General features: G+C 31.9%; 1 protein-coding gene across 1 annotated transcript; it reads left to right on the forward strand.

Moving 5' to 3' along the window:
- Positions 1–2,085: 2,085 nt before the first annotated feature.
- HELRODRAFT_175196 (hypothetical protein) lies at positions 2,086–9,353 on the forward strand (the record flags this gene model as incomplete). The annotated part of the gene is made up of 6 exons (XM_009022631.1): positions 2,086–2,216; positions 3,451–3,571; positions 6,160–6,201; positions 8,628–8,669; positions 9,232–9,234; positions 9,321–9,353. 6 exons carry the CDS (start codon positions 2,086–2,088, stop codon positions 9,351–9,353), a joined length of 372 nt encoding a protein of 123 aa, XP_009020879.1.
- Positions 9,354–17,418: the final 8,065 nt, after the last annotated feature.

The following is a 17,418-nucleotide window of genomic DNA, read 5'->3' on the forward strand; positions in this document are numbered from 1 at the left end:
TCTCTGGCTCGATCTATCAATCTTCCAGCATCACTCCTTTATTTTACATACTGTCCGTTTGATGTTACATCAAATTCGCAAAACCATTTTTATGTTTTATTCATTTATTATTTATTTATTCATTCATTTGTCTATTTGTTCATTTATTTAGTCATTCATTCATCCATTCATTTTTCAGTTATCCATTCATCAACTGCCAATATACATCTATCGATTTGCAATCCATCCATCCATAAATATTTTTCATCCCAGCAAAAACCAACCTGCATATTTCCCAGGCAATAAATATATCCATCAATCAGTTCATCCATCCATCACTCATTTATCCGTTTGTTCATTATCTCAGTTTCAATTCTTTCTTTCGTTCATTCGTTCACTTTTCTCTCTATCTATCTATCCATCCTTCTGTCTATCGGTCTGCATATTATTTCTTATACCTGTCGTGAAAAATACACAAAGGAAGATATATGAAAGAGCGTATACATATCTACGATGCTGTATGTGCATTCGTGTACGCGTGTGCGTGCGTGTGCGTGCGTGTGTGTGCGAGCACAATTGCCATCATATGCATATTTAAGTCATGGTACGTGCCATCTATTTGTTTGGCCCGTCAGAAACATGATTTATTATTCAGAAATATTTATTTATATACATTTAGCGCACATTTCGCAAGACCACACACACACGTTCACAAACACGTACACACTCACAAACACACACACTCATAAACACACACACACACAGACACGCACACACATACTAACGCATACAAACATATATCATCATGACGCGTTTCTATGCTTACAGATCAAATATAATCAATAATTATGTATATATGTACATTTATTAAACTGTTTTTTTTATAAATACAAAAATGCATGTACAAATTTGTGTAAATTAATTTTATTGAAGATTTTAATGATGTAAACCGGTAATTTTTAAATAAAATCAATACTCTATATATATCAATTAAATTATTAACTTACAATAAAAAACCATGATCATTAATTACATTACATCTTAAAAAACATTGCACAATTACTTAACTAGTACATTTAGTACAACATATGTACAATAAAGTGTACATTAGATTGTGCAAGTAACATACATCGTTGATGTGTTTTATTTTTTTAAAAAGATCTTGGGTATTTCTATGGCATTTCATCCTCATCGTTTATCATATTATATAGATGATATATATTATATATATATACCATATATATATACATATATATATATACCATATATATATATATATATATATATATATATATATATATATATATATATATATATATGTCATATATTTATATAATTTTAGCGCGATAATTTTTATATTTGCTTATGAATAAGTTTATTTGAATATATAAAAAAGTATATACATATAGGTTTATCGCACATATATATATATATATATATATATATATGCGATATGTATATATACATACATATATATATATATATATTAAATATTATTGGATTAAGACTGTCAGAAATGCAATCATTGATGAACATCACAGCATATTCTGAGTTAGTTATAGTAATTGGAAGTTAACAAACGCCGAACATGCTGTGATTTTCATCAATAATATGACTTTATTAATTTTGACATTATTACTTAACTTACTTTTTAAAAATAGCAATGATTGTTACAATAGAAATAACAACAACAACAACAACAATAATAATAATAATAATAATAATAATAATAATAATAATAATGTTATTATTATTTTGAATGAGTATAAAAATCACATAATGAAGGCAAAACAATGATTGCGATAATACTATCAACAATAAGTTCAATAAACTTAGTATTAACGACAATAACTACTTCCATTTCTACTACCAATGTTACTATCCTACCCTAACTAATACTATTACTACAAAAAATGCTACTTAGAACATTCAAAATTATAATAATAAAATCAGAATTTGATCTATGCCTATGGCGACGGTTCAGAACCTGTGAGGCCCTGACCCCTTAGAAAAACCAAAATTCGTTGCAGTGGGCGCCTAGTCAATCCTTTTATTTAGAATTTTGTCGTTAATGAAAACTAATTTAGTATATTCAATACTGAGAAAATGTGGGCGGAGTCAAGTGGGATGTTAACTTTAATCTTTAAGTGGGATGTTAATCAAAAAATTTCCATGAATATCCATGTGAATACGCTGGTGGTGACGGAAACAGAGAGGTCAGAGCCGCAGCTAATAAGGTTCGGGAGCACTAATATAAAGGACAAGCTATTGTAAAAAAATTTGAAAAAAATATTTCCATTTTACAAGATATTAGGAATAATAGAAAGAATTATAAAATAGATTATAGAAAGAAGTTTTAAATAATTATTATTGTTCTTTTTCCACGAAAGCTGATACAGAATCATAGAAAAAAAACAACCAATCTAGCGTTAAATTAATTTATTTATTTCGCCTTTGTATATTCTCCGCCATCTAATCACAGTTTATTGTTCCTAAAATGATAAATATTTATTGGAATAATAATAATAATCATTATAATTATTATGAATATTATATTATTATTATTGCTATTGTTGTTAATAATTTTATTATTATCATATAAACTTGACAAGCCACACAAGGATTTGATGTAATATAAATGAATAATAATGCCGATGTTTTGAATCAAATGAATGCTACTCAAATAATAACAAAAAAAATAATAATAACAATAATAATAATAATAATTTTAATAAGTATTATTACTATGGCAATTTTTTAAAATGTGAAGTCAGCTTTATATACAGTTTAAATAACTTAACGCATTTAATTGAAATACTCGTCATAAATTCACACATTATTTTATTCATTTGTTCATTCATTTATTCATTCATTCATTTTATTCATTTGTTCATTCATTCTTTTATTCTTTCATCCGTATATTCATTCATTTTTCCTATTATTATTATTACATATTTATATTTTTAAAATTTTCTTGACTGTGTTTTAGATGAAATAAAATGGCGCAAACAAATTTTTTCTTCTAATATTCAAATGTAAAATCTTACAAAAATAAGAGAGATAGAGAGAGAGAAAGAGAAAGAGAGAGAAAGAGAGAGGGAAAGAGAAAGAGAAAGAAAGAAGTTCATAAGAAAAAGTTGCAGTATACGAAAAGAAAATTAGAAACATGCTAATAGATAAAAATATACAAAACATAAAAAATACAAAGCAAAATAAAAATAGCGAAACATAAAAAAAATGAAGGTCTATCGAAGAGGAGTTTAATATACATCGAAAGTGAACTTAGTTGCAAAGCGAAAAAAACCTCAGACCGATAAAGCTAATCAGGAGTGTGATTTTTGCAATCATTTTTATTTCTTTTTCTGTATATTCTGATATTGCTTTTTCGTAATTTATATTTTGTTGTGGTTATTTTTTCATTTACTGTTTTATATTTTTTCAATTTTTCATCATCATATTTTTTTTCTATAGATTTTCATCGAATAGAAGAAGTATTGGCATGTCACAACACCAAATTATAAATTATGCATCTGTCTTCGGAGTCGTCTTCATCATCGTCACCATAGTCGGCCTCATCATTCTCATCAACAACGTCATCATCCTTGTCGTCATCATCGTCGTCGTCATCGACGTCATCATCGTCGTCGTCATCTTCTTTTTCGTCGTCATCTTCATCTTCATCATCGTCCTCATCTTCATCACACTACATCACTCACTCACTCACTCACTCACTCACTCACTCACTCACTCACTCACTCACTCACTCACTCACTCACTCACTCACTCACTCACTCACTCACTCACTCACTCACTCACTCACTCACTCACTCACTCACTAACTCACTCACTCACTCACTCATTTTCGATTTTTACTTTCATTTTTTGCCAATTTTTTGTGGTGCATGTGTGTCAAGCATTATAATTTATTGCCGATCCGATGATGGAAAATCATTTGACAACATGAGGAAAGATGTGTGTGCGTGTGTGCGTTCGTGTGTTTGTATATGTTTGCTTGTATGTGTGTGTGTGTGTGTGTTATTGTGTGTCTGTATGTGTTTGCGTGCGTGTTTTGTGTTGTGCGTGCATGGTAATAATGTAATAATGATAATGATGTTGATGGTAATAATAATGATATTGATGATGACGAAAAGGGATGATGATGTTGATGATGTTTATGATGTTGATGATGTTGATGATGATGATGATGATGATGATGATGATGATGATGATGATGATGATGGTGATGGTCATGTATATGATGATAATGTTAATTCATACAGTGTTGATGTTGGTGGTAGCTAAAATTAATACACGCGTATATACATGCAGACAATTTGCTATAACATAAAAATCAGAGACGTTTATAAATACACAATCAGCATAAACCACACAAAAACAAAAACAACATAAACCAGAAGAACTCACACATATATATCATTATTTATTCACCGTCAATCAATAGCTGACCTCGACTCTTTTGTCAACTTTCACCTATAACCTTTGCTGAGCTTGTAAAACATGCGAAGAGCAATAGGTAAGCGTCTTATGAATCTTATTAGGATGCGCCTATGTGTGCGTGTGCGTGCGTGTACGTGTGTGCGTGTTCGTGTGTGCGTGCGTATTTGTGTGTGCGTGTGTGCATTTGGCTGAGTGCAGTGGTACTTAATATTGGCCGTGAATGAATTTAGCATTTTCTTGCCTAATAAAAAAATGTTGTACAGGAAGAAAAATTTGATTGACACGAATTGATTTTGTATAAATCATTTATAAATATTCATTTATTTCCTCTATAGAACTCCTTGCCAAGAATAAAAACACATTGATTGAGGAAGGAAAAGAAGGGGAAAATAAATAAAAATTTCTCGGAAAATTTCACCAATAACTAGAAGAGTAAACAAATTAAATATAAACACACACACACGCGCGCGCGCACACGCACACAACAGAGACACACACACAAACAACACAGACACACACAGCGCGCGCTCACGCTTTCAAAGCTTGCGTGTGTGTGTGTAACATGTCTGTTTTGAGATATGACTTGAAGTTAGGCTGTAGTAATGGCTAACATGCATGCTATCTATTTGGAATGAGGGCAGGATTCAGTTGATACCACAAATGTTCTGCTTGACTCACTCGTTCGTCCATTCGATGTGGTCACGTTATTAGCTGGTCAATTGCGCTCGGTAGGTTTTGTGTGATTGTGGATGATTAAAATTGATTCTTTCGTTCAATTGTTTTTTATTTTTCCTCAGTGAAATGAATGAAAACTGAAAAATTTAACTAAAATCTCGTTAACTAACAACCAAAAACAAAACTGGGTCAAAACATCAAAATTTCCTAGAACATATTACTAACAACAGAAGAACATTAAAGCCAAACAACACCAACAAATAGTTGGTTAGTTGTAGTCTGATTTTTTTTCTAAAGAATAAAAAAATGTTTATTTCAAATAATCCCCAAAAGCTCGCTTGATTTTAAGTTTGAGGTCATTTAAAGTCAGGTCATGGTCACGAGAAAATAATTTAGCCCGATTTTTTTTTATTTCGAAGTGATTAATTGAAAAAAATTATTCTTACTTAACGTTATAAATATACATTTGTTTATTGAAGACTCATGTAAATTACTAATTGTTTCTATCTGTTATCTTAAAGTTTTGTTCAAAAAGTGAATATTCACCAATAATTGTACAAAATTTTAATGAAATTTCTTCTAAAAGGTGCACTTTACATTCAGCACTACGATTCATTGTCTTTGGGTGTTAAGCTCCAATCTGACTAATGATCTTGGTTGGCTTCTGAAATCTAGTTAGTTAGTGTTGTTGTTGCTAAAGTTGTTGTTTGGTTGTTAAAGTTGTTGTTTGGTCGTCAAAACTGTTGTTTGGTAGTGTTGAAAGTTGTTGTTTGGTTGCTGTTTGGCATTCTGTTGGCAGATGTTAGTGTTGTTTATGTTAAGCTGTCGTAGTTCTGGAGTTAGCTTGTAGTAATAGCTTTGGTAGGAACAGTCATAGGCTGGCTAGTGATGGTATTTATTGAAGCAGTTAATGAAATTTTATTGAAAAAAATTATTAAGACCATCCTAGTTTTAATTGAACAACAATAACACATAACACGCACACACACACACACACACACACACACACACACACACACACACACACACACACACACGTGCAACAAGAGACACAACACGCCATACGACAACATGAGCAATTTAACGCACGTACGAAATCTTAAACTTTCCTATTGCAGACATCGTTGTCTGCCAAAGGATTTAAATACTTCGTTTGTACGATTTTGTTGTTGTTTGTTGTTTGTTTGTGTGTGAGTATGTTTGTTTGTGTGTGAGTATGTTTGTTTGTTTGTGTGTGTGAGTTTGTTTGCTTGGGCAAGAAGCTACATAACTTTTATTATTGTTTTTGTAAAGAAGCTACGTAGCTTTTATCATTGTCATTGTGAATTTTCATCAAATTTTAGCGAATTGTCTAGCACAGAAATACTTCAACAGCGTCATAGATAAACAACACCAGCAACTACTACAACATCAACATCAGGAACAATAACAACAACATTTACAACGTCAACAACAACATTATAAAACAACAACAATAACAATAGCAAAAACAAAAACATTAACAACAACATCAGCAACATTAACAGCAACAACAATTACGACATCAACATCAACAACAATACTATTGGCACATGAACTCGTAAAGAAAGTGAATTTAAGACGACTAACATTCATCCAGTGAGAACGTGTTGAACGTTTTATTGTCAATAAATAGACGATCGTTGTTGCGTGCATAAAATCTTATAATTAGATTTACCCGCTCTTGTTCTCTTGGTTATTTTTTGTAGGTACTTTTGTATAATTTTGGGTATTTTTTATAATTTTTGGGTATTTCTCATAATTTTTGGGTATTTTTTATAATCTTTGGGTATTTTTGAGTAAATTTAGTGTGATTTTGTATAATTTTTGCATATTTTTAACCTTTTTTGTCGAATTGTTATTGACATTTGAGTAAGTTGAGCGTTCTCAAATGTATAGTGTTAGTTTTTTTTTCTCAGATTGATTTATTCATTTGCCTCATTGTCTGTTTATGAATGCACAAAGCGAGCATTTGTTCGTAAACTAGGTTTAATTTATGTTTGTTTGCATGTATGTGCGTCTTTCTTATCCTCATTTTGGCTTGTATGTTAATGTGTTTTGACATTAATGTAGTATGTGTGTCTGTTAATGTCTTGTGAGCATTATTCAAAATCTGGCTTCAAATTGATGTCATTGTTTTAACTACAATACTGACGTCATAGTAATTTTTGACATTTTTGTCGCATTAAATTATTTTATTCTAGTAAAACATGAAAAAACACTGAAAAAGATTTTTAATATCTGAAGCTTAAATAATATTTTACTGATAAAAAATGATTGATTGATAAACGAAAACGAAAGTACAAATATAAAATAATATAAAAACATCATGACAGTATAAAATGAAGTTGAATAAAAAAAAAAAAAAATAGAAAAAAATTCACTCCATTAAAACATTGAGTTTTCACGGTCTGCTGGAACTGTCAATAGAAAGAATGCTACTCACATGTGTCTGCGTATGTGTGTGAGTGCGCGTCTGTAGGCGTGTGTCATGTTTGTATGTGTTAAAATATGTAATAGACATATAATATTTGTTGAAGATCATTAAGCATGGCAAAATGAATTAGGAATTAAAAATGGCAAGATGAAATTGGTTTACAATTTTTTGACAAAAAAAATTAGGAAAAACAAAAATGGCGACAATTTTAGTGCTTTGGTGTTTATTCGTTTTTTTAAACTATCTGCCAAAAAATAGCTTAATTATTATTTAATAAATAATATTGAAATCAATAAAAATTTATTAACAGTTAAATTATACGTTATAATATTACGAACATTCTTGCTTCATCATATTTTTATTTCAGTGTAATATTGAAAATATTTTTGTCAAAATGTTTCATGACAAATTATTTCTATGTAGCAGTCCGGCTTGAATTTGCATATAAATATTTATAAAACGTGCCAACGATGTCGCAACTTTCATTCATTAATGCACGCACGCACGCACACGCAGATACACACAACGTAAAAACACACATGCGCATATGAGCACATACATACCTGTTTAAACATACACACACACATAATTGTATCTACACATACATACACACACAAAGTAGATTGTTAGCAGTTTGAAAATATATACAATTTATTTACTTAAAAAGATTTGAAATTTTAAAACATGGAAAAATCTATAAAAAGCAATAAATAATAGCAAAAAAATAAATTTAAAAAAATATTTTTAATTCACGCCATGCTACGGAAAACTCTTCACCTCTCCAAAACAATTACCAACATTAACAGAATGCGTGGGTGGCAGATAGCTCACAAAAATATTCACAAACAAAAACATTCACACTGAAGTGCAAATTTTTACGCACACATTTATATTAATATGTTTAATTGAAACGTAATGGAATAGCAAACATAGAGACAGACAAACAGACTGACAAACATAAGCCGACAGACAGATGAACGCAAACAGAAAATCAGACACAAAGTCTTACAAACAGAAACACACACACACAAACCACACACACAGCAACACACACAAACAGAAAAACAAACGGACACTCAAACATAACAAACAGAAAGAAAAAGTCAGACAAACAGACAGACACAGACAGACAAACAGACAGACATACACAGAGACACAGAAACAGACAGAGACAGAAAGTACATCAAATGACGGAGGAGGAGAGAGAGAAGAACGTGAAAAGATGATAACTGGTAATAGGGGTGAGCTGGAAAGCATCCATCATTTAACTCTCCACATCAAAAGCCTGCCGCATTTGACGTTCTATTGCGCTCCATCATTCACTAAACTTTTTTCCATCTTTTTTTTCCGTCGGTTTTTTTAGTTTCCTGTTCTTCACTTCATTGTTATTTTTTTTTTAATTTTTAAAAATTCCTTCTATTGAAAAACATTTTTTAAAATTGATGACGCATGTTTGGCCTCATTTGAGCACCAAACAATTATATTGAAAACATTTTAGATCTCAAAATGGTCAATTAAATTAAAATTCAACGGTAAGTTTGAACAACGTCTCAGGTTTCTAGTGCATGCAACTCAATCATTTCAACGTTTCATTCCATCCGTTTCATCTCTACTTCAAAGAAATGCTCAATTGATTTCAATTTCAAAATTATAAAACTTCCCAGAAGGTTGGCGGCAAAACAAAAATTTAAAATGAAACTTTAAACTTTCGATTCAAATAATTAAAAAAATATTTTAATTCATTATCACAAAGAGTGCCGACGGTGAAAAAAAGTTGAATGCATGAGAAAAAAAGATGGAAAAATATAATAAACGAAAAAAAAAGAATTGGAAAAAACATGTGAAAGAATTGAAAAGGATAAAAAAAAGATGAAAAGGATGCAGAGGAAGCAGCAGCAGGACCTATAAAGAATGCACCCCTAATGGAAAGCCAAAAGACAATGAAGGAGATTAGCATAGGCAAACATCTCCGCGCCATAACTGCTAATGACCCCACCATGTGATCACTGCTATCCCCTATCACGTGATCCTTCTTTTGTCTTCTAGATGTGTGTTTATGTGATTCTGTGTGTGTCTTTGTGTTTGTGTGTGTTGCGTGTGTCTGTGTGTCTGTGTCAGCTTATTCAAGTTTATATAATATTTTTTTGGATGTTTGTGTGTTTTTTTTAGAAACAACATCAAAATGTACAAAATGTCTTTTAAATATTACTTAATTTTGTTTTGTGTCGGGAGAGAATATACAACTGTTTATTTCTAAATGCAATTTCATATGCCCTCAACGTAAGTTGTGCCTATAAGAGTGTACAGGCGCTGCTGTGCAAATAATTACTGTAGGTGAATCTGGTAATAGCATTGAAAGCCAGTTTGGAGGAGGAAGCGCAAGTAATTAGATATTTACATTGCCTAACCAGCATGCCAATCCATCAATTTGAACTTCATCCGAACGCCTTCTTGGATAATTTCAATTCATCAAGTCTCTCCTTTGTTTAATTTCCTCTACGTCTACGTCTACGTCTTTAATTCTCTTTCTACAGTCACTTCGTATAATGTTTTTGTCTAACAATGTCTACAAAAATTTAATCAAACCAGAAATTTTTTTTTAGTTTGATGGTTCTTCTTGTTAAACTGTTTGATGATTCATTCCATCGGTGAAGAATAGAAAGAATGTCACGCACGATCAAATATTCCGTCCCGAAAACCAGTTAAACCAAAACTTGAATTTGGTGCGGTGTAGATCTTATTGTTGATAAACCATTAACCATTCATTAAATAAACCAGAAGCCCGTATTCAACTGAGTAAGCTAACTACAAGAGTAGATATAAAGAATGATTAGTATCTCATTAGTAATTTAAGATAGTGATTTAATATCATAAATTCAACTTTGATTTTATTTTTCTGTTGCCGGTAATGAAATTCATTGTTATTTACATAATTAAGGATTGATTTTTGATTGTTTTTAATTAGCCTTTTATTAATTTATTTGTATATATTAATCATTTGTTCGATCTTTCATTCTTTTCATTTGGTTGTTAGCTGGTTTGTTTGATGGCTCACTTTTCTCTTCCTCTCTAATCAACTTGCGATTTTTATTTGTTTGTTTGCTCAGCCAAGCATTCTTCATCTGCTCATTCAATTATTTAGTTTATCAATTTATTTATTTATTCATACAAAATTTATTCATTTTTTCATTCATTCGTCAAATTTTTTGTTTGCTCACCTATCCATCCATTCATTCAATCATTCATCTATCCATCCATCCAGTCATTCATCCAGTCATTCATTCGTTCTCTCATTCATTCTTTCATTTACTCTCTCACTCATTCTCTCATTCATTATCTTTTTCATTTATTCATCTGTCCGAGTTTCTTCCATCTGTCCATCCGCACATGCAGCAAAGCGTTCTTTAATCAATCCATCAATTAATCTGGTTAGGTGTGTAGGACGTGGCAACCAGGGGACCTCGGCAAACTTTCAAATTCATTTCTAACATCGCGCTACTGCTGCTGCTACCATTGCTGCTGCTGGTGGTGGTGGTGGCGATAGCTATCGTCGTCGTCGTCAGCCTCATTATCCTCACCACTGTCATCTGCATCATTATCACAACACTATAATCTCCATCGTCATCATCACCATCACATCATCATCCTTTTCCTCATCATCGTCGCAAACACCATGTTGATGATGATAATGACAGTGATGTGATGATGATGAAGTTAAAGATGATGATGACGATGTTGTTGATGATAATGATGATGATGATGATGATAAGAATGAATAAATAATTAAAATGATTAATTATGATTGATTGAAACAACACCGATATGATCGTGAGAATAATATTAATGATGCTGTTATTAACGACGATGATAGTGATGATGATGATGATGACGATGATGATGATGAAGAAAGAGATAATGATGATGACGATAATAAAAATGATGGTGATAATAATAATGAAAATGGTGATATGATAATGATGCTGTTATTAAGGATGATGATGAGGATGAGGATGATGATAATGGTGGTGATGATAATGATTGATGATGTTGAGGATGATGATGATGATGAAGATGATGGTGATAGTGGTGGTGGTTGTGGTGGTGACAACGATAATAATGACGATGATATGATGATGTGTTCAAACTGGTGATGAATTAACTTATTAACATCGATCAGTTTAAAATGAAGATGATATAGCTATGAGTTTGAAAAAAGATATTATAATTATATTAGTATTAGCAATGAATTCACCAAGAAATGTTTCTTAATAAAGTAAAAAAAAATAGGTTTTGTAACAATTTTCAAGAAGCAACATTATCTGTAACAAATTTAAATACAATAAACTATTTTCATTACATCATAAAGTTAAGTGATATGCCAGTAGCATTATAACATTAAGTGATATGCCAGTAACATATAACATTATGTGATATGACAGTAGCATTATAACATTAAGTGTTATGACAGTAACATATAACATTAAGTGATATCACAGTAGCATTGTAACATTAAGTGATATGCCAGTAACATATAACATTATGTGATATGACAGTAGCATTATAACATTAAGTGTTATGACAGTAACATATAACATTAAGTGATATCACAGTAGCATTGTAACATTAAGTGATATGCCAGTAACATATAACATTAAGTGATATGACAGTAGCATTATAACATTAAGTGATATGACAGTAGCACATAACATTAAGTGATATGACAGTAGCATTATAACATTAAGTGATATGACAGTAGCATTATAACATTAAGTGATATGACAGTAGCATTATAACATTAAGTGATATGACAGTAACATATAACATTAACAACAACAGAGCAAAGATAAAACACCCTTTAAATTTAATTGCATATTTGACCGGATTCAAATGCTTATGAGGTTGTATTGATATTATATTGTATTGCCATTGTTTTGATAAAATAATACAATAATAATGAGAACACTTCTTTTATTCAATCAAATATCATAAAATATAATAATAATAATAATTATTATTATAAATTTTTTCTAATTTAGATTTTAAAAACTGTTAATTATTATTGTTATGAACAAACGAGATAAAGTTAAAGTATAAAAAATAATATTACAACAAAAAGGTAGGTAGGTAGGTAGGTAGGTGGGTAGGTGAGTATGTAGGTGGGTAGGTGGGTAGGTAGGTGGGTAGGTGGGTGAGTAGGTAGGTGGGTAGGTGGGTGGGTAGGTAGGTGGGTAGGTAGGTGGATGTGTAGGTAGGTGAGTGAGTTGGTAGGTACATGTTCGGAGAAATGTTTCCATTCGCAACGCCTACCAAGTTGTGTTGTACCGTACCAGCTTGTGCTATTTATATTTTTCTTTTATTGCTTATTCAGACATCACAACTCTCATGTATTAATGTGTGTGTGTGTTTATGTGTGAGTGTGTGTGTGAGTGTGTGTGTGTGAGTGTGTGTGTGAGTGTGTGTGAGTGTGTGTGCGTGTTTAACGTGTGTTATGTTTGTGTGAATCAAAACATTAGATGAAGTTACGTTTGCATAACTCATATATAATACTCATATATAATGTGTAGATGTAATGATGTATTTGTTTACACACACAAAAAAAACCGCTAAGTCGTAACAGAAAATATACATAAATTATTATAAAACATCAAACTAACTCAAATCTAAATACAAAACACACAAAGTCACACACAGACACCCACACAAACACACACAAACACACAGACACACGGACGTATAAAACGGCAGTACCCGTACGCAAAACATGTGCGTTCAAGAGGGGCCTACGTTGAGATATGTTAGCGTTAATATGAGCGCGTCACATTTCGCCGGTTGTATCGCTTAGCATTGATTAATGCGCGTTTGTTTTGGAAATTTGTTTAGATGCGTGTGCTTTTGTATGTGTGTGTGTGTGTGTGCGAGTGTGTGAGTTTGTGTGTGTATGTTTGAGTGAGTATGTGGATATTTGTTTGCGTGCAAGTGTAGATGTTTGTTTGTTTGTATGTATGGTGATGAAGACGTTTTTTTCTATGCCTTCTTAGTAACTTTATTTTTTCGATCTGGAAAATTATTTAACTTACATGCTCTCAAAGCTAAGATTTTCTCTTTGCAATATAATATTTTTAAATGATTTGAAGCATTGCAATTCATCGGCACATGTAACAAACAACTCACAAAGAAAAACATTGGTTGGGTAGTCTGTCCGTGCTACACCATGTATTTCATTCATTGCATGAGTTAGTTGTTGTGAATATTTGCGTGTGTTTGTGTGTGCGTGTTTTGTCTGTGTGTAAACATGTTTGTGCATGTGCTGATATGTGTGTGAATATTTTTTGTCTGTGCCAGTATGCGTATGTATAGTGTATGTGTAGATATGTTTGTATATGTGTATGTGTATATGACGCGCTCATATTAACGTTAATATTTTGTAACTTTTGTGTGTGAATATACTTGTGAATGTGTGAAAATCAGTGCACGTGTGAACGTGAACATACTTGAGCTATCGTAAACGACGTGTATGATTGATTATGACGCATTGTGGAGGTGTGTGAGACTGTTAGTAAAGATGTTCATACGTTTGTACCCCGTTTGTTCGTTCTTTCGTTTGTTTGTTTTTTATTTTTGTTTTCATTTTTTGTTTTTCTATTTTTGAATGTTTTCTTTTTGTATTTTTGTATGTTTTCACGAGGTAAGTTGTATTTTTCTCTCTCTTCATTTATACCGAGAAGATTGTCAATCAATGTTGGAGTTTTTCCATACGCTTTTAGAATTATTTCTATGCGTGTCAGCCACCCGTTTGCCTCCTTGTGTCCATGTGTTCTTCTGCCTGTTTTTGTCTGTTTGTTTGTTTATTGTTCGTTCGTTCGTTTGTTTGTTTCTTTGTTTGTTCATAAAACATCAAACAAGACAATAAAAAGAATAACAACTGAAATGCTTAAATTAATAACAATCATTCAATGAAACATTTCACACACAAAATATTTAAAAAATTCTAATAAAAATAAATAAAATAAAAATCCCTAATTGAAACATTTGCATGAATTGAGAAAGTTTGATTGATGAAACGGTGGATGAATGTAAACTGGCAGACGTACGTGATTTCATCAAACAATATTCCACTTCAATTTAATTCATCCTTCTAATACGCTGAAAAATTTTATTATTATTATTATTATTCACTATTTTTAAGTTTTTAATTTTATCTGAATTATGTAGATGTGTGTTGCATGGGTAGGAAGTGAATAGTGTGTGTGTGTGCGTGTATGCGTGTGTGCTATGTGCGTGTGTGTTTGTGCTATTTGCGCGTGTGTACGTAAATTCATGCGCATGTTTGTTTGTTTTCGTGTGTTTGTTTTATTGGAGGCATTGATTTGTTTGAATTGCATCTATTTTTGTATCAAAATAAATTTTTCAAAATTATTCAAAGAATAAATATCAATAATATATTGACGGAGACAAATTCACACACACTACTCTTACACACACACACACAACACTCTCACACACATGCAACACTCTCGTACACAGACACACACACAAACACCCAGACGTTTTTACATGTACCAACTTGTACACATGCACTATCCCATTAACCTTGAGCACAAATGTTGAACTTCACATGCAAGTTTCCTTTACACACACACACACACACACACACACACACACACACCACACACAAACAATATTAATTCATTCACATCCATCCAATCGTACAACAAATCGACACAAGTTCATCTATCCGGTTCAATCCAAACACACACACACACACTCACATACACAAATGCACACACAACACACACATACAAACAAACATCTAGGCATGCAACACACAACAAACAAGCACACAAATATTTATACAAAACCAAAATCTTATTCGCGAATCAAAACATCTTTCTCGATATTACCCTTTTTAAACATTCCCTCAAACAGCAGTACATCAATATTGCAGACAAACGAAGCAAGAATGAAAATGCTGAACCTGATGACCCTATACCCCCCCCCCCTCTCCACTCACTCACTCTTTCCATCCTCTTGAAGGAACAACAATCAATTGATCGAATATACACGCCATCCGTCTATTCTTCAGTTTCACTGAGTTTGTCTACTTATTTGTCAGTCTGTCTGTCTGTTTGTTTGTTATCATCTTCAATTTTATATTCCTAGTTTGAGTGTTATGCTAATCTTGCACACGCACACACATCAGCACACGTACACACATCAGCACACGCACACATGTGGGCTCAGAATTATGAAATTCATAACAAATGAATAAGTTTACTTCAGTATATAGCACATACGCAGAAAACAATAGATGAGGATATGTAAATATATAAATTACACAAACCATGACATAAAATATATTAATATACACTTGTCCAAACACAAACAAACAAACACACAAACAAACAAACACATCAAACAGCAGATAAAATACAAACCTGAAAACTACTAGCAAACAAACTACACACATTTATTTAAAAAGCAATAGAGCATAATATCCATATCACGTCAGTTTACTTCATTCATTATCTCACTGCCAACTTTACACGCCAAACAAACACACAAACAAACACACACAAACACATACACACAAACCTACACATGTATACATTTTTATAAACCCACAAACAGACATATACGCAGACATATATAAACATGAATACATTTATATAAACACGAATAAGTGGTATTGTTTGGTGTATAATAGGGTATTCGTGCAATACGCACGTGTGTGTATAAAAGAGATACGAGTGAATGGGGATTGATTATTTTTGATAGGAAAGTTTCCATAGGGTCTGCTAGTGCTGTGGAACTCAATAACCTCTTCAGTTTTAGCTAGAAAATAAAAACTATGCATGTGTTTTGTGGTTATAGTGAAAAATAAAAATTGGATTGTATTTGTTTATTTATTATTAATAATATTTGTTCGTTTGTTCGTTTGTTCGTTTGTTCATTTATTTATTTGTTCAATTGTTTATTCATTCTTTCATTCAATTGTTTATTCATCCATACGTTCATCTATTCGTTCATTTGTTCGAAAATATTCTATAATGTGAATTAACATTTTTCAATGTTATGAAAAACATCATCATCATCATCTATATCAACATCATCATCACCATCATCATCACCATCATCATCACCATCATCATCACCATCATCATCACCATCATCATCACCATCACCATCATCACCACCATCATCAAAATCATCATCATCATCACAATTCTAAGTAGCATAAACTGAAAAAAGCCCGCGGTAAAAATAGCTTGTGAAATCATCGGAGCGTGAGGTAATAGCGAACTGGCGCTTCCAATAAAAAGGCGGGAAAACTTCATTAAAAGTGCTCCGTTGTTAACGTTGTACAACGCTTCACTGGCTTTCACTTTATATAATGTATTAGATTTTTTGGGTCTGATGTTTTTGTTGTTGATGTTGATGTTGTTGATGTTGTTGTTGATGTTGTTGTTGATGTTGTCGTTGTTTTCGTTCATTCTCATGATTAATTTGTTGGTGTTTGAAGGATGTTAGTGATGTTGATGATGACATTTCCGGTGATGATGATGATGATGATGATGACGACGACGATTGTAGTAACGATGACGACGAAGAAGATGACGATGATGATGGTAAGCTTTATAGCACCAATTAATGTAGTAGAACTAGATAAAGGTTACAAAATGCCGTAAGTGGTTAAAACGCCTGACTTAACGTATTAGCGAAGACTTAACGTATCTCGAGAGCCAAGAAACCCCATATACACATTTTTGAGTATTATGTATTGATTTCCTTGTATTCAATTTAAACTAGAGTTTATTGTAAATTGTAAATACCTTTTAAATTCTAAGTTTAAT

The sequence above is a fragment of the Helobdella robusta genome (genome assembly GCF_000326865.2).
Source record: "Helobdella robusta unplaced genomic scaffold HELROscaffold_32, whole genome shotgun sequence".
Classification (NCBI taxonomy): domain Eukaryota; kingdom Metazoa; phylum Annelida; class Clitellata; order Rhynchobdellida; family Glossiphoniidae; genus Helobdella; species Helobdella robusta.